The sequence below is a fragment of the Mobula hypostoma genome, chromosome 16 (genome assembly GCF_963921235.1).
Source record: "Mobula hypostoma chromosome 16, sMobHyp1.1, whole genome shotgun sequence".
NCBI lineage: Eukaryota > Metazoa > Chordata > Chondrichthyes > Myliobatiformes > Myliobatidae > Mobula > Mobula hypostoma.
In genome coordinates this window covers 56,551,399-56,570,009 of record NC_086112.1, presented here as the reverse complement: position 1 = coordinate 56,570,009, position 18,611 = coordinate 56,551,399, and the positions used below count along the sequence as shown (strand labels likewise).

Below are 18,611 nucleotides of genomic sequence, written 5' to 3'. Positions count from 1 at the left end.
GCAATCCAATGCTTCATTTCCTCCTTCAAGAAGCTCCTGCAGGGAAGGAGAGGGAAATCGATATGCTTGAGAAAAGTTGGCAGTACATGTATGCACATTTGTTGGCACAGTGATCTTCATATAGGTTGGGGAATTGCACCCAACACACAAATGGCATTGCAGGCTCCCATATCATTTCACAACACCAGAGATCTAAAAAATGACACCTCACATGATGCGACATTCCCTCAGTGCAGAATTTATGTCAGGTAGGACTTCGTATTCTAATCCTGGTTTGGAGCTTGAACCAGAGCTGTCTGTTAATTTAGTGCTGTCAGCTAAACCAAGCAGACAGCATGTTGCAGGATTGGAATGAACTACAGGAATGGTAAGGCTGAAATTTAGAAGTTAACATTTTTAACAGCTTTTTAATTAATTCCAAGTTCTGTACTAATCTTGAACGACATAATCCCAAATCCAATCCACATTTTATCTTGCATATAACACATGCTCATTTATAGTTTCTTTTAATCCTTGTGTAGCCTACATGCAATTCTAGATTCTATATCCTGAGATGCACAAGTTAAACCTCAAAAGCATGGCTATTGAATATTGTATGCTTCAACAGTGATAACCTTGTGATATAACATTTTCACTAAGTACTTTGTATTTTTTCCTTTCCTTCTGAAGATGAAGGAAGTGAAGTTGAGAGCGAAATGGACGATGAATTAGAAGATTCTGGAGAACCACCTTTCAAACGAGAGAAAATAGATCTAAACCAGACATTACAAGGTGTGTGTGTTGCATCGCCCCTCAACAGCACCATACAACCAGACCCTCTGATCCCACTTCATGCTGATCAAATCATCACAAGTGTGGCAAGTGCCAGGCACTGCAATGCTGCTGGAAGCACATACACAGCAGTCTAAACAATAACGTGAGCTTTGAGAGATTACCCCGCTTTACATCAAGCCTGAAGCCTCACACTGTTAAGGCTTCAGTTATTCAGATGACACATTTTACTATGCTGAATGTTACTCTCATACACTAAATGAGTGTATATAGATCTTTTGTTAAGTTTTGTTTAGTTCAATATTGATCAATGTTGACTACAGGAGATTCTCTGTAGCTATGGCAAATGTAATTATGATGAACTTATAACAATACAAGTTGTTTTAATTAGTTGAGGTTTTGATTCAGAATATATTCTTATACATAATTCAGGGCAGGATATACTCACTTGACAGCAGAAGTATAGAAAGGCCAGAGCTTGAATTCAACAATATCCTGTTATCTTACTGCTCGTGTTAGCATTTTAATTTGGTTCTGTATTAGTGAGGTCCAGAGTGATATTGCTGCCACTTTATTTGAATGCACTTAGAAAAGTTTAAAATAGGATAAATCTGTAGTTAATACAAATTATAATACATAGGAGCATCCATCTTCCCAGCATCATATGGGTTGGTATGGCATGGTAATCAACAATAGTATTCTTGACCAAAGTGTTTGCTTAAGTAACAAGGTTTGTGCCTCACCACCATTAATGCCTCAGATTTCAGTAATTTTGCTGTTACCTCAACAATTGTTCCAACTACATTCAATTAATTTATAATTAGAAAATATAAATTCTTCAATATGTAATATTTCAATTTCTTTTGACTGTGCTTTTCAAGGATGTGTTTTTCCACCAGAAAGTATTTCTCAAAAGAATTGGAGGTTCCTTTTTAAAAGAAACACTTTTCTGCCTCTTGACCCAGCTGGTGGCGAAAGGTCCCGAGTTCGAATCCAGCCAGCTCCCCTGCACGCTGTCCATCTACGAGCTGATCTCTTTGGAAACTCACCCAGCAGAAGGCAATGGCAAACCACTGCTGTAACTTGCCTCATACACGGTTCCCCACTACGTCAGAGAGGCGTGGAGGGAAATTGTTCGCTAACTGGAGAAACTCCGGATGCGACGTTCCTTTCCTTTCCTTTATATAGTCACTAATCTGAACAAGTAATTGGGTTCTCTACTGGATTCCAGTCATTAAGCAGTTAATTTCAGCATATTGATGTGCTCTAAGCTTTGGCCACAAATATTTGACTGTTACACACAGAAGAGTCTATTTTTTTCCTTTAAAATGAGCCACACTTCTGCTGTTGAATGATGCAGTTTTGGAATGTAGATTGAGGTTAAAGTTGAAAGCTTGAGGTAGGAGGCAGTATTCATTGTTACTGATCTCCTAAAACTGTACTGTATTGTCAAAAATCAAAATCTATTAATTTCTTTTAAATGACCTCCTACCTTTACAGTAGGTCTAATGGAGTTCCCTTTGAAATATCAATTTTTTAATGCTACTGATCTGTATAGTAGTGCAGCCAGAATTAACATCTAGATTAGTTTATTAAAATTTTGGGGAGAAATGTGTTAATAATCAAGGCTGCGGTATTTGGTAAAAATATATTGCATTTGTTGCAGTTATAATAACACTTTATAAATAGGGTCTTTTTAGACCAGCAAAAAGTATACTGTTTCATTGAAGTTCAGTGTACCTGTAGTTAATGTTAGGACAGACAAGAATCATTCATTGCGAATTGATTTGTCTGTGCCATCTGTTTTGCTATAGTGTCTTTAGCTGCTATGTCTAATAAGACTTTACAAGGGGTTGACCAATACTACCTGTTGCCAGTGCTCCAAGATATTCTCAATGAATGAAATAAATATCAATGTCAGTTTTTTTTTCTGTAACGTTAGATGTAGATTTCAAATAATTTTGACTTCAATATTAGAAATTGGACTGAAATTTCTCAAGATATATTTAAATTTGCTTAAAACTAGCTTGATTGCTGGTAATGACTGTGATATCCTAGCTGGTTCCAGTGGCTGTATTAGCCAACTCCTCAGTGCAACCACAAAATACAAGGAATGTAGCACTTAGCATAGTCTTGGCAGCTTTACATTGAGTTTTCTGTGTGTTCTGTGTGGTTGTCCAAAATGACTAGACCAAAAGTACTGTAGCTGGCACACCTCACACATACTCATCAATTCTGTAGGAACAGACTTGGTAGGCAGTTAAATGCCACTTCAGGAACGTACGTCAGGGATTACTGTACCTCGGCTATTACACAGTGCCTTAAACAGTTATGGGAAGAGTTAATTTTTGTAGCTCAGCAAGGTGTGCCTGCTGTTTTTCTATTATCCACAGGGGGAAGAAACAGTAAAGTTCGAGTGACAATTCTTAGAAACCTATGTCTTTTTCTTACACTAAGAATGAGTATATTTGTTCTTGAAGCCATGTGGAATAAGCAAGTATATACATTAATCAGGATTTGAGGCATTTCTCTGTTAATTAAAATGGGGAATGTAATTCATCTGATATATTGAAGCACCCCAGAAGTTACTAATCAATGAAAAATTCTTGACTTATTTTAGCACACTCTAAAGAAAAACAGGTTATAAACATTGTCATAGGCAGTGCACACATTGTTCTCCCATATATAATTGCTTGAAATTTAATGAGCTACTCAGTATGTTCTATATATATTCTGAAAATTGACCCTGAGGAAATGAAAATACAGTGTAAAAATATTAGATCCTGTAATTAAACATATTATAGGCATCCTGTGTGATACTATAATTTTTTTTTACAAACTTCCCTCTCACTTAGTGCTTTTTTTTTGAGGGAAAATGGATCCCTCAACATCAGGCTTTTTATTGTGGCTTTCAAGAAATATGCTCTAATTAATCATTTTAAATTCAAAGTAATGGAAAAATCTTCTTACAGCATGGTTACTTCAGTTTGTTTTCAGACAAAATAATTTTCAGTGCTGTGACAGAGAACCATATAATTAAGATGATAAGTAAAAATCTGGGTTTTGAAATGTGTTTCCCTGAAGCCAGATATGGTTTTAGGTTTTGAAGAATAAATAAAATTTCTTAACAGTCCAATACATCCCCCATCCTACAGAAAAAAAAAACAAAGTGTAAAAGTTTCTTTTTAAAGATAATTTGATATTAAAAATGTTACATGTTAAGGCCAATTGAAATAATTCCTAAACTTAAAAAAAGAACATTGTTTCATTGTAATAAACTGATTTTTATTAAACTTGTTAGGTTTAAACAAACATACTCATTCTTTTTAGCACCTGATCATTATTCAACATTCTGATCAGGAACTACAAATGATCACTGGACAGCTTTGACTGCACCTTAGTGAGTTATGGGAGAGGTGGGGTGGGTCTCCTTGATTCTGTTTGCTGTGCTTTGAAACCAAATTCCAACGGTTTAATTTTTCTCACAGATTCTGGTCTTAACGGTTTTAACATTAATTAAATCAATTTGGGGCACATATTCCAAGCATTCTGCCTGCTTTCAATCTTACAAATATTGTATTACTTATTTCTGTTTTATGTTAACATTTGCATACTGTTCTGGACCAAAATGTGTTTATATTGTGTATCCAGTGTGTTTGTAATGATTAAGAAAGGCCTTCTATATATTTCTTATCTTTGCTCTTTTTTCAGTGTTTAGTTGTCCTGCAGATATATTTGGATCGTAATGTGCAATTTAGAGGATTGTTAAGGGGGTAGGGGGGGTCCATTCATAGATCCTGTGTTGACAAAATGTAGTTCTGTAGAACGGAACACACACTGCTCTGATTAATCATTAGACTCATTGAACTTTGCTAGTAATGAGCATTTTACCTGGCATAAAAACTGGAATTGAAGCATGCCCTTTATATTGAGTTTCAGTACTGACGGATAACAGTCCAGTGAATTGTTCTCATACGTGAAGGTATGCATTGAAAGCTCTGTGTTTTGGCAGTAGAAGTGCTTCTCAGTCTGCATGCCTTTCTATATGCTGCTAGATAGTGGTTTTTGTTTTGGTACCAGTTAGGTAACCACATTTTAATTTTCTCGCACTTTTTCCTGCTTATACCATCATGTTTCAAAGAGCCACTTACAGAGTGAATTATTTCAACCTTTATTAAATATTTATACGTAAACTAAGTACAAACCCATTTAAGCCTTATCGCAAAATATAGTGTATTTATCTTTTTTGCCAAATGGCACGATGTGGAGTACAGAAGCATTGAACAGGGATTGAACATGTTGTGACATTCAATTATTAGTGTGTTTCAATCCCAGTCAATGAAAGTAGCAGCCAGCAGCTTTTCATTAAGTGTGTCATTGTTAAAAGTTTACCTAATTTGAGAACAATTATAAGTCAACCCCATTTTAAGACAAGTTCTTCTGGAAGAATTTCATGGCTTTAATTTTGTGAGCAATTTTCTTCCCTCTTGTTTACAGCAATTTTTGTGACTTAAGTACATAATATCATTTACCTAGCCATGAACCAATAGGATAATTTATGCTCAACCTTTTTCCAGTGGTGCCTTCCTAACCAATAGGAAGTATGCAACAGTGGCACATATTAACTGATGTACTAGTTAATAAACCTCTGGAATTTCAGATAACCAATAAGAGGAGTTCCTTTTCCAGGGAACTGCGTCAATAGTGGGAAAGGATTCATGTTTCTCAGCAACTGATGCTCCTATAGCATTGGTAACCTAAATTTCTAGGGTCAGAGTTACTTTTGGAATATCTAATAAAATATTCCAATCTGAAATGTTTCCGCAGATATGGACCTTTTTTTTTGTTGTTTTGAAATGTCAGCTTTTTATCCACAAAATACAATGTTTGACATCTATTTTACAGGTTGATTTTATAAACTTTGCTGGAAAGACTAGTTTATTAAACTATGTATTTAGAAAGAGAAATTTGTCTTTGGTCACAATACTCCACACTTGAAGTATTGTGAGCAGTTTTGGACCCCTTATCTAAGAAAGGATGTGTTGGAATTGGAGAGGGTGCGATGAGGTTCTTGAGAATAATCCCAGGAACGAAAGGGTTAACATATGAGGAGCATTTGATCACTCTGGGTCTATACTCGATAGAGTTTAGAAGAATGGGGTGTGTGTAGGAGATCTCATGGAAACCTATCAAATATTGAAAGGCCTGGATAGAGTTGGTGCAGAGAGAATGTTTCCTATAGCGGGTGAGTCGTGGACCAGAGGGCACAGCCTCAGAATGGAAAGATGGCCTTTTAGAACAGAGATGAGGAGAAACTTCTTAAGCCAGAGGATGGTGAATCTGTGGAATATGTTGACACAGAGAGCTGTGAAGGCCAAGTAATTGGGTATAATTAAAGTAGAGTTCAGTACGTTGTTAATTAGTCAGGATGTCAAAGATTATGAGGAGAAGGCAGGAGAATGGGGTTGAGAGGGATCATAAATCAGCCATGAAGTAATGGCAGAGCAAATTCAATGGGCCAAATGGTCTAATTCTGCTCCTATGTCTTATGGCCTTATGAAGTCGGGAGAATGGTAGCAAATGGGTCAATCTGGTAACACTGCTAGATGTTCAGGGAAGTGGAAAGGGAATAGTCATTTCATTGTATTGGCAGTGTGGGAGAAGTAAGGTTGGAGCTGAATAATTTACTTACAAGGAAAATGTTCCAGTTCAGTTCAGTGCTTGTAAGACCATTTCCTGAGAATGCCCAAAGACAGGTGACCCAGAGAGCATGACCCCAGTTGTCCGACAATACATTGTGTGGGAAAGGCAGGGGGGTGATTAGTGCCAACTAACTTATTTGCAGTGATGTTAAACAACCAATAAATGGTTGTTATCCTATTTAACTCCAGGAATAAAATATAGATTTTTAATTGCATGGCATTGAGGGGAAGAAAAGCAGCATGAAGCAATTAAATTCCAGATAAATAGAACTGGATGTATGGAGTCTCATTTGCATTTAGCAAAATTAACCAAAGACAAATTTCTCCCCTTGCTGTTTCATATAGTAATTGCATGGATTAATTTGCCTAGTGTTACCATGGCAACCATATTCCTGTGATGATTCAAGGAACTCAACTAGCAATTTTACAGTTGGATGTTCAAAAGCAGTTTGAACACTAATAGTACCATTTCATTAAATATATAATATGTATAGAAAATTAAAAACACTTCCATTCAATATACCTGCTTCACATCTAAATATTGAATGGCATTTCTTATTTCCAAAAAATATTTTCTGATTCTTTATGTAATTTGTTTTAAAATTTCCAAGTATGAAAGATTCAAAGAAAAATCACTAAGTTATATGGAGGAGCATATTGATCAAGATAAAAATATTTACGAACATACTTTAGAATGCCATCACAACCAAATATTACTGGCCAAACAAATAAATTTTCATGCAAATATTTTTTATAATCTTGTAGGAAAATGATACTTTTCCTTCGTTCCCTTTATTGTTTTCTTTCTTTCGCATCCCGGAACTGTTCAGGATAAATGCGCAGAAAAAGTTTCCAGGCTACAGTCCCTCTGCCACTGTCCATCAGGAAGACTGAAATACTTATCTTGGAATTCTGCTATGCTGACATACTAACTCCATTTCAGTCATGGGCTTGCCACTATAAACTTCAGTAACACCCAAGGCTATTACTCAGTAAAATGTATATCAAAAGCCATTGTGAGCACAAGAGAAAAATATATAACATTAGATACTTGGAGAGGTGAGTCTCAGATAATGGGTGAGGTGGGGGAGGGAGTAGCTTAACAACAGCTTTATAGTGGAGAGGGTCTAATGTATAAAATGCAGATATGGTATTTAATGGTGCTGCATTATGAACACCTGCTCACAGAGTAATGCCTAACATTGACAATTCCTGAGACAAATTGTAAGATTTTCTTCTCTGTCATCCAAGAGAAGCCTTACATGAGTAATGATTTAATATTTTTATGTGGCTATATGGAAATTGCATCACAAATCAGAAAATCCACAGATGCTGCAAATCTAAGCAACACACACAAAATGCTGGAGGAGCTCACCAAGCCAGGCAGCACCAATGGAAAAGAGTAGGGTCGACGTTTTGGGCTGAGAAGAAGGTCTCCATTGATGCTGCCTGGCCTGCTGAGTTCCTCCAGCATTTTGTGTCTGTTGCTTGGAAATTGCATCAGATGTGTAAGTATAACTCACACGTTAAGTACTGAAGAGCGCAGACACAAGACAACCATGGGAGTTTACTCGATGCTATTTTCTGTGAACAGTACTACACAATCTAATTTGTGGTCCACTATCTGTTGGGAACCTGCCAGTTATAATACTTTTTACTTGAACAATCCTACACTATTGATGCTTTTCCATTAGCAGATTACAAACATACCTCTTCCTCCCACTGAAACTTAAAACTGCGTATGGATTACCCCTTTGACCCAGTCTATATCGTGCCCTTCCCTCATGCATTTCGTTTCAAGGATGAATATTTTATGTGTACAGTTCAACATGCCATGCCACTCAGGCAATTTTGCATTGGTCACCCTCTGCACACTTTCATTGCTTTTTACCCTTGCTGTCCATTTAACATGTAAACCTCTATCTCATGGCTATCTGTCATGCTTTTTTGAAATCAGGACTGTGGTCATGTTTAAGTAGCTATTTCATGGAGACTCCTAGCAGATTTTGCACCCTAAGCACTTGGGATGTGGAAGCCCTCCCGATGCCTTAGGTCTTGTTTTAACTAGAAGATTTGGAGACCTTGCCAGACTTGCTACCCAGCTGTCATGCAGAAGTGCTAACGTTTCAGCAAGGAGCCAGGCCATAGATGTATAGGATTAGTCCCCAACAAACGAGCCTCAGGCACAAAGGATATTATGGACTCAGTGAAACTGGAGGCAAACTGAAGCCCATGGATTCCTAGTGGGGCCTGGGAGAATTCCTGCTTGTCCTGGCTCTTACAAAACCTTCCCCTTTCCTACCTCTTTCCCCAACCCCAAATGCAGGGATTCATAGGCTGGTAAATTTTGACTACCAAATGGAGCATCAATAAAGCAACAATATACCAAATATATAAAAGTTATTTGAATTGATTGACCTTGAGGAGAAAAAGACAGTGCCTTTTCAAAACATTGGTTAATCTTGTGCCTGATTTGTACATAAGCACCCAGGCTGCAGAACAACATTGATTCAGTACTTCCATGCACTCCACATCATTTTTTTTCTTAATATTAAGTAAAGGCAATATATATTTTTGGCCCAAGAGCTGCAAATTAGGCAGCTGAATTGTCCCTTGTTACAGTGTTTTAAGCTTTAGACCTGCTGAGGAAAGTCATAATGTATAAAACTTTATATGATAATGTTCAACTCTAGCAAAGAGGAAGAAGAATGAGCTGCTCGATACACTCCACACTGTCATGTTGTCACATCAGAGAGGGCAATTCATTTTCTGTACAAAATGTCTGATGCAAAATTTCTTGTTGACAATTTATGACAGATTCTTATAACTACAGCCTTTAACACTGAGTGATTAATTGGCAATTCAGTATAGGATACTTTCCAATAGAATTTTTCAGTGCCATTTTAGAATTCACTTACTAAGTGGCAAATTGGAGTAATCAGATGCACAAGCACAAAAAGGCCCAAATTATTGGGGGATTTTTTTTTAATTGGTCTAACTACATCTGAATTGTGTGAAGTAATAATGTTAAAGTTAAGATTTTTTTCATAATTTTTTGTAGGGAATGTATTGTGAAATTATGTATTTTTTCCGGTTATTTTGAATGACAGCTACATATAGTTTTAATTATTTAAACACTTACAAGGAGGATGTGATTTTGAATACCCTTCAATTATGTAAATATATATTTCATGCTGTGATTTTTGTGAGAAATGTTTTATGAAATCTTTCAATATATCATGACCTTTATAAATTGGTTAAAGCAAACCAATAGTGTGCGTGTGAAAGGTTTGTACTGTGTACTGTTCAATGACAGGAACTTTTTGTAAACAAAAATATGAAATCTTACAGTGTGTTCTTATATGTAGACAAGCAACTAGTATATATTGAAGAGACTTGTGTAGAAAGTTTTTTCTTAATATTTCAGACTTGAACTCAGGCTAGCTTTTCTTGTCGTGTTTCTATAAGCTGTGGCTTGTCTGTAAAATCAATAAAATATTGTTTTTGTTATTCTTGTTTTCGGAAATATTTCATGTATTTTTCCACCTCAAGGTTCATAAAATTTTCAGCAACAATTAACTGATAAAGGCATCAGAGCTGCCTATCCCTGATAGAGTTTGCATGTGGAGAACCCTGTGCTATTCATTCTCTCTGTGATACCTGTCACCACCAATTGTTTTTCTCCATCTTGATTTTCTCCATTAATTTGTTTTCCATTACTACTATTCAGAATGGGATATTTTCACAGGACTCCATGTGACCGAGGAATGCATTTACCAACACAGACCCATATCAAAGTGAGACTATTGTACATATTTTAATTTTGGGACAGACCTTAAAATATATAACTTAGCTAAAATAAAATGCAAAGTGATAGATATAATAGATGATGTGTGTATATAAGCTATAGCAGAGAGAGATTAGTGGTTGCTGAATATTTTTTCAGTAAAACAATATTATAAGTGACATGAACTTGGATACAAGGACAACAATTTTGAACTTTGCACATAATAAAAAAAACTAAGTAACATTATTAATAGTGAAGGGGTTAATCGCACACTTTGGAAGGGTATGGTTCAATGGAATAGGCAAACAAACAATTAACAACACTTGTGGTGTGTAAGCTGTGACAAGTTTACTGGAAAGAAAGGCCTCCTGAAATCCTGCTCCCTGAAAATGATCGCGACAGGTTGCCCTATTATCCAAAACTTTTGTTCAGTTGTGGCAATAAAAATAATAATCCCAGTGTGACAGCCAAAACAGTGTCCTAGCTAGAAACAGAATTCTATGAAGTGACACTTTTATGCTGCAGTTTAGGAGAGGAATCACAAAGATACAGCCTCTATGGGTATTCTGGGTCTAGAGTTATAGAACACTTCAGCACAGAAACAGGCCTGTTGGCCTATCTGGACTGTGCCAAACCATTAATTTGCATAGTTCCAGTGACCTGCATCCGGACTATGACCCTCTATACTCTTCCCATCCATATTTATCTTAAATTTTGAAAGTGTGCTGGCAGCTCATTCCACACTCTCACCACCCTCTGAATGAATATTCCCCTTAAACATTTCACCTTTCACTCTTAAACCATGATCTCCAGTTGTAGTCTCACCCACTCTCATTGGCAAAAGCCTGCTTGCATTTACACTATCTATACCCCCTCATAATTTTGTATACCTCTATCAAATCTCCTCTCAGTCTTTTACATTCTAGGGAATAAAATCCTAACCTATTCAAACTTTCACTATAATTCAGGTCCTCAAGTCCCGGCAACATCCTTATAAATATTCCCTGCACGTTTTCAATCTTATTTACATCTTTCCTGTAGGTAGGTGACCAAATTAGACCCTTGCAACTTCATACAGTTTCAACATAACATCCCTACTCCTGTACTCAGATTTATGAAGGTCTATATGTCAATAGCTTTCTTTATGACCCTATCTACCTGTGACGCCATTTTAAAGGAATTATAGATCTGTACCTGCACTCCTCAGTGCCCTACTGCTCACTGTGTAAACCTACTCTGGGTGGTCCACGCCTCGGACTTGTCTACATTAAATTCCATCTAACAGCCCATTTTTCCAGCCGGTCCAGATCTCGCTGCAAGCTTTGATTGCATTCCTCGCTGTCCACTGCACCCCAATCTTGGTGTCATCCGCAAATTTACTGATCCATTTTACCACATTATCATCAAAATCATTGACATAGATGACAAAATAACAGCAGACCCAGCAGTGAGCCTTGCGAAACACCACTAGTCACAGGCCTCCAGTCAGAGAGGCAACCATTTACAACTGCTCTCTGGTTTCTTTCATGTTTAATCCAATTTACTACCTCCACTTGATTGCCAAGTGACTGAAACTTCTTGATCAACCTCCCATGTGAAATCTTGTCTAAGTGCATGGAAACAACATCCGCTGCTTTGCCTTCATCACCCTTCCTTGTAACTTCCTCTTAAGAACTCTATAAGATTGGTTAGGCACAACTTAACATGCACAAAGGAATGTTGACTACCCCCAATCAGTCCCTGTCTATCCAAATACTTATATATCTGGTCCCTTAAAATACAGTACCTTCTAATAACTTTTTGATACTGATGTCAGGCTAACGAGACTATAATTTCCTGACTTATCCTTAAACAATGGAACAACATTAGATATCCTCCAATCTGCCAGCATCTCACACGTAGTTAAGGATACTTTAAATATCTCTGCTAGGGCTCCTGCAATTTCTGCCCTGCCCTCACAAGGTGCGAGACAACAGATTGTCATTCCTGGAAATTTAACCACCCAAACTTGCCTCAAGACAACAAACACCTCCTCCTCCATAATCTGTATATGGTCAATGACCTCCCTGCTGCATTTTCTCATTTCTGTGTCTATCTTCTGAGTAAATACAGATGCAAAAAAAAAAATCATTTAAGATCTCCCCCATCTCTTTTAGCTTGACACATAGATTACCATTCTGATCTTCCAGAAGACCAATTTTGTCCCTTGCTATCCTTTCGCTTTAAACATATCTATAGATCCTTTAGGTTTCTCCTTCACCTTGTCTGCAAGAGCAACTTCATGTCTTTTAGCCCTCCTGATTATCTTCTTGACTGTTCTCTTGCATTTCTTATACTCCTCAAGTACCTCATTTGTTCTTGCCTGCCTATACTTGCTATTAAACTCCTTCTTAACAGGAGCCTCAATATCTCAAAATCCAAGGATCCCTGAACCTGTTACCCTTGCCTTTTATTCTGACAGAAATGTACAAACTCTGTGCTCTCAAAATCTCACTTTTGAAGGCCTCCCACTTACCAAGTACACCTTTTCCAGAAAACAACCTCTCCCAATACAGAATTGCCAGATTCTTTCTGATACCATCAAAATAGACCTTTCTCCAATTTGGAATCTCAACCTGAGAACCAGATCTATTTTTCATAATTACCTTGAAACTAATGGCATTATGATCACTAGATGCAAAGTGTTCCCCTGCACAAACTTCTGTCAACTGTCCTGTCTCTGATATCATGCTAATATGTACTGATTAAGAAAACTTTCCTGAACACATTTGACAAACCTTTTCCCATCCAGCCCTTTTACAGTTCGGGAGTCCCAGTCAGTATGTAGAAAGTTACAATTACTTACTATCACAATGGTATGTTTCTTGCAATAGTCTGTGATTGCTCTGCAGATTTGTTCCTCGAAATCCCATGGACAGTTAGTGGTCTTAGAATATACTATAATAATGTGGTCATACCTTTCTTATTCCTCAGTTCTACCCATAATGCCTCACTAGACAAACCCTCCAGTCTGTCCTGACTAAGCACTGCTGTGACTTTTTCCCTGAATAGTAATGCTACACCTCCCCCTTTAATCCCTCCCACTCCATGACATCTAAAATAACAGAAGTCAGGAACATGGAGCTGCCACTCCTGCCCTTCCTGCAATGAAGCCTCATTAATGGTTACAATGTCATAATTCCATGTGCTGATCCATGTCCTAAGCTCATCTGCCTTTCCTACAATACTCCTTGCATTGAAATATATGCAGCTCTGAACATTAGTCCTACCATGCTCAAGCTTTTGATTCCTGACTTTGTATGTAGGCTTAACAACTTCTTTTTTCACTGGTTCCCAGCCCATTGCACCTCTAGCTTAAACGTACCCCCCCCCCCCCCGACCCAGTGCAGCACTAGTAAACCTTCCTGCTCAGATATTAGTCCCATTCCTGTTCAGGTGCAAACTGTTTCTTCTGTCCTTCTGTACAGGTCCCACCTACCCTGGAAGAGAGCCTAATGATCCAACGATCTGAAGCCCTCCCTCCTGCACCAACTGTTTAGCCACTGTATGTGCTTCCTATTTCTGGCCTTCTTAGCACATGGTACAGGCAGCAATCCTGAGATCACAACCCTGGATGTCCTGTCCTTTAACATAGCACCCAAGTCCCTGAACTCACTTCGTCACCACCCCTAACCTCACTATTGGCGCCGATGTGGACCACGACCTCTAGCTGCTCACCCTGCCACTTCAGAATGCTGTGGACTCAGTCCAAGATGTCTCTGACCCCGGCACGTGGGAAGCATCAGACCATCTGGGAATTTGTTCTTATCCACAGAACCTCCTTTCTGTTCCCCTAACCAACAAATCCCCTATCACTACAGCTCACCACCTCTCCCCCTTCCCTACTGAGCCACAATGCTAGAGACTTGACCAGTGTGGCTTTCCTCAGCTAGGTCATTCCTCTCCCCCCCCGCCCCCAACAATATCCAAATCTGTTGCTGAGGGAAACAGCCACAGAACTTCTCTGTACTAGTTGCCTATCCTCTTTCCCCATCCTGACAGTCATCCCAGTTACATGTGTCCTGCACCTTGGGTGTAACTACCTTCCTGGTCCTGTATCAACCCTTCAGCCTCCCAAATGACCCGGAGTTCATCCATTTCCAGCTTCAACTCCTTTACATGGTCTTTTAGAAGCTGCAGCCAGATGCATTTCTTGCAGATGTAGTCATCAGGGACACTGGAGGTCTCCCTGTCTTCCTACATCCTGCAAAAGGAGCATTCCAGCATTCCTATTGTTCTAAATGTACAGTAATAAAGAAAGAAAAAATACTTGCCTATGGCCTACACTTCTCCTCATTGAAGCCTTGATGAACCAAAGCTTCAAATCCCCACTTCAACACTTACCATTGCACACAATAGCTGTTCTGCTCAAAGCTAACCTATTTTTATTCATCCTTGTCAGGTGCCTAACTACGCACAATCCAATATCACCTTAGGAACTGGGGTACACAAAAAAGAGCTGACTGCCCCTGATCGCAACTTTTAAACTCTCCTCTATGCAATCCAGTATCTCCTCGGGACTGTAACTCACAAGATGAGCCAACTGCCCCCGCATGCTGCTTTTAAACTTTCTCTCCTACGCTACGTGATCCGGTGTGGCGTGCAAAACATTTAGATGGAACTTTCAGATTTTCTCACACCCTGCACCTTCAACTGCCCTGAAAGGAATATGTTTTAAGTATTTAAAGCTTAATGTTGAAAATTGTTAATGAACCTGCTTCCACCGTTTCGCTTTTCATTTATTTGCCAACTACGCAGTATCTTTGGCATATCAAATACCACTGAAAACTATTCATCCTTACTATATCAAAAGTATTAATAATTACAAAACAACTATTTTCTCTTAATCCTTTTCAAGGGAATAACAATGGTTTCTGAGCATTCACTGAACTTGCTTTATCCTGGTACCATTTTAGAAAAATTTTCCACCTTCTTAAAGCTTTTTATCTCAAGGTATATGGCATAAAACTGAATGTGGTCCATCAAGGGCCTAAACAGTAAACATTATAAAGACATGATAGAAGTTACTTGATTTTGCCTCAATTCCTATGTTAAAAATCCTGACTGCCTACTTAGTCGGCATTTCACAAAATTGCACACATTTAATCCTGTATATATTGTCCTAAATATTCACTGATACCAAGGATGGCCCACTAAAGTGTAAATGTACAGCGAGGAACAACTTTTGACTATGGACACGCTCCAGCAAAATTCTGTACTTGTTTAGGCCCAATGTATTTGGTGAATGCATTTTGCACAGAGAAAAATGGAGCTCCAATCAGAGAGATCGGAAGCATGAGAAGACGCAGTTCACTCAGGTTCACCAATCGAGTAGAAAAGGCAGCGACTCAGGGCGGTTTAAAGCTTTGAACAGTAGCCACTCAGCCTTCAGGATTCATTGACAAGAACAAATTAAAGTAAGGCAGGGGCAAGCAGAGTGGACGAGTTAGAGCAGGAATTGTGAGGTTTTAGCTCTTTGAGGCTTCGGCAAGGAGACGCTTGAGTGAGAGAAGACAAAAAAGCTGTAGGTGAGTTTTTTTTTCTCCCCCCCCCACGGTTTCCTTCTTTATATTTGCTAAGTTAGAACAGTAGCAGTGGAATGCTCCTCTTGCGGGAGGTGGGAAGACAGGGAAATCTCCAGTGTCCCTGATGACTACCCCTGCCGGAAGTCCATCCAGCTGCAGCTTCTAACACTCTGCATTAAGGATTTGGAGCTGGAACTGGATGAACTCCTGATCATTCGGGAGGCTGAGGGGGTGACAGATAGGACACAGAGGGGTAGCTACACCCAAAGTGCCCCTGTAGCCATCACCCTCAACAACTTGGATACTGTTGGGGGGGGGGAATGACCGAGGAGAGGAAAGTCACAGCAGTCAGGTCTCTGGCACTGAAAATAGGTCAGCAACTCAAAAGGAAGGGGGGAGAAGAAGCAGACAGTGGTGATAGGAGATTTGTTAGGGGAACAGAAAGGAGGTTCTGTGGACAAAAATGAGATTCCCAGATGGCATGTTGCCTCCCGGGTGTCAGGGTCTGGGATACCTTGGATTGAGTCCTCAGCATTCTTAAGCAGTCAGAGGTCGTGGTCGAGGTAGGTACCAATGGCATGGGTAGGATGGCAGCTGGCAGACAGACAGACAGCGGCAAGGTTCGCAAAGTGAGTTCAGGGAGTTAGGTGCGACATTAAAGGGCAGGACCTCCAGGGATGTGATCTCAGGACTGTTACCTGTGCCATGTGCTAGTGAGGCCAGAACTAGGAAGACTATACAATTTAACATATGGCTAAGGAGTTGGTGTAGGAGAGAGAGCATAAGACTTCTGGATGATTGGGCTCTCTTCCTGGATAGATAGGACCTGTACAGAAGGGACAGTTTGCACCTGAACTGTAAAGGGACTAATATTCTAGCAGGAAGGTTTGCTAGTGCTGCACGGTGAGGTTTAAACTCGAGTTGCAGGGGAATGGGAACCAGAGTGCCAGAGCAGTTAGTGGAGAGGTTGTGGGGACAGATGTTGGTAAGACCTCTGGCAGAGTCAGGAATCAAAATGTTGAGCATGGTGTGAACTGCATATACTTCAATGCAAGAAGTATCGTAGGAAAGGCAAATGAGCTCTGATCATGGATCAACACCAGGAATTATGATATCCTAGCCATTAGTGAGACTTGCTTGCAGGAGGGGCAGGACTGGCAGCCCACTATTCCAGGGTTCTGTTGTTTCAGACACAACAGAGTGGGAGGGATTAAAGGAGGAGGGTAGCGTTACTAGCCAGGGCAAATGTCACATTAGTGCTCAGTCAGGACAGACCAGAGAACTCGTCCAGTGAGGCATTGTGGGTGGGACTGAGAAATAAAAATCGTATGACCACATTAATGGGGTTTTCAAGAGATACTGAGACCCTGATTAAGAAAAAAGGAGACGCATAGCAATATGGGCAGGTAGAAACAAATGGGGTGTTTGTGGAATATAAGAAATGCAAGAGACTGGGCTCTAAAAAAGGCACAAATCCCACCCAGCTGGAAGGAAGTGATAATCTCAGCTATACCGAAAAAAGGCAAGGATAAAATGGAATATGGGTCATTTAGACCAATATCCATTCTTAATGTAGATTATAGATTATTTACCTCCATCATGGCCAAGCAATTAGAAGAGTTTCTACCCATACTGATACATAAGGATCAGACAGGTTTTATACAACAACACCAAACACAAGACAATATACGAAGGACACTTCACATTATGGATCATATACAAAAAAAATCTAAGCAATAGTGATAAGCGTGGACGCTGAAAAGGCATTTGATTCAGTTAATTGGAATTTTCCTTACAGAGTTTTACATAGATTTGGTTTCCATAACACAATTATTAAAACTATATAGGCACTATATGACAACCCTACTGCTTGGATTAAAATCAATGGATATTTATCAAATAGTTTTACCCCAGAAAGGGGCACGAGACAGGGTTGTGGATGGTCACCACTACTCTCCACATTATATCTGGAACCATTAGCTCAAAACATCAGATAAAATGAAGATATCAGGGGAATTACTATTAAAGGAACAGAGCATAAATTGGCCTGTTAAGCAGATGACAGTTTGATCTATCTAGGGCAACCAACATACTCTTGACCTAAATTGATGCAATCCTTTGAACAATATGGTCAATTATCAGGATACAAGATCAACATAGATAAAACCCAATTACTTTCATATAACTATAGCCCACCAAGAGAAATTGAAAGTAGATATCATCAAATATTTGGGTATCATTATGCCAAAAGATCTGTCAAAATTATCAGAATGCAATTATCAGCCTATATATGAAAAAATTAAGGAAGATATAACAAGGTGGAACCTAATTCCTTTTTTTTAAGTCTCAGTTCAAGGATTGAATCTATTAAAATGAATATATTGCCCAGACTATTATATCTCGTTCAGACCCTACCAATAGAGATTAACCAAAGTCAATTCAATGAATGGCACAAAATGTTATCAAGGTATATATGGCAAGGTAAAAGGCCTAGAGTTTGTCTCAAAACTTTGCAATTAACCAAGGAAAAGGGGGGATGGGCCTACCTTCTCTTAGAGATTATTATTTTGCAGCACAGTTAAGAGCTGTGATATGCTGGTGCAACCCATCGTTCAATGGAGAAACATTGAGGAGGGGATACATCCCATCCCCATATAGGCAATTTTGGCTGATAACAACCTACAAAGGTACATAAATACTATTGATAATCCATGGGTGAAATGGACTCTTAAAATATGGAAAATTATTATAAAAGAATATAAACTAGAGGGAGATATTGCAATTCTT

At 38.8% G+C, this 18,611-nt stretch overlaps 1 protein-coding gene across 7 annotated transcripts in view; it reads left to right on the top strand.

The window, feature by feature from the left end:
* The window catches only part of rfx3 (regulatory factor X, 3 (influences HLA class II expression)), a 334,648-nt gene extending 324,706 nt beyond the window's left edge, over positions 1-9,942 (top strand). For all 7 annotated transcript variants that reach the window (XM_063068987.1, XM_063068991.1, XM_063068989.1 and 4 more), the window contains one exon: positions 670-9,942. In XM_063068987.1, the coding sequence (XP_062925057.1) occupies positions 670-908 (239 nt within the window). In that variant the 3' untranslated portion in view covers positions 909-9,942. The remainder of the gene's footprint in view (positions 1-669) is intronic.
* The last annotated feature ends 8,669 nt before the right edge of the window (positions 9,943-18,611 follow it).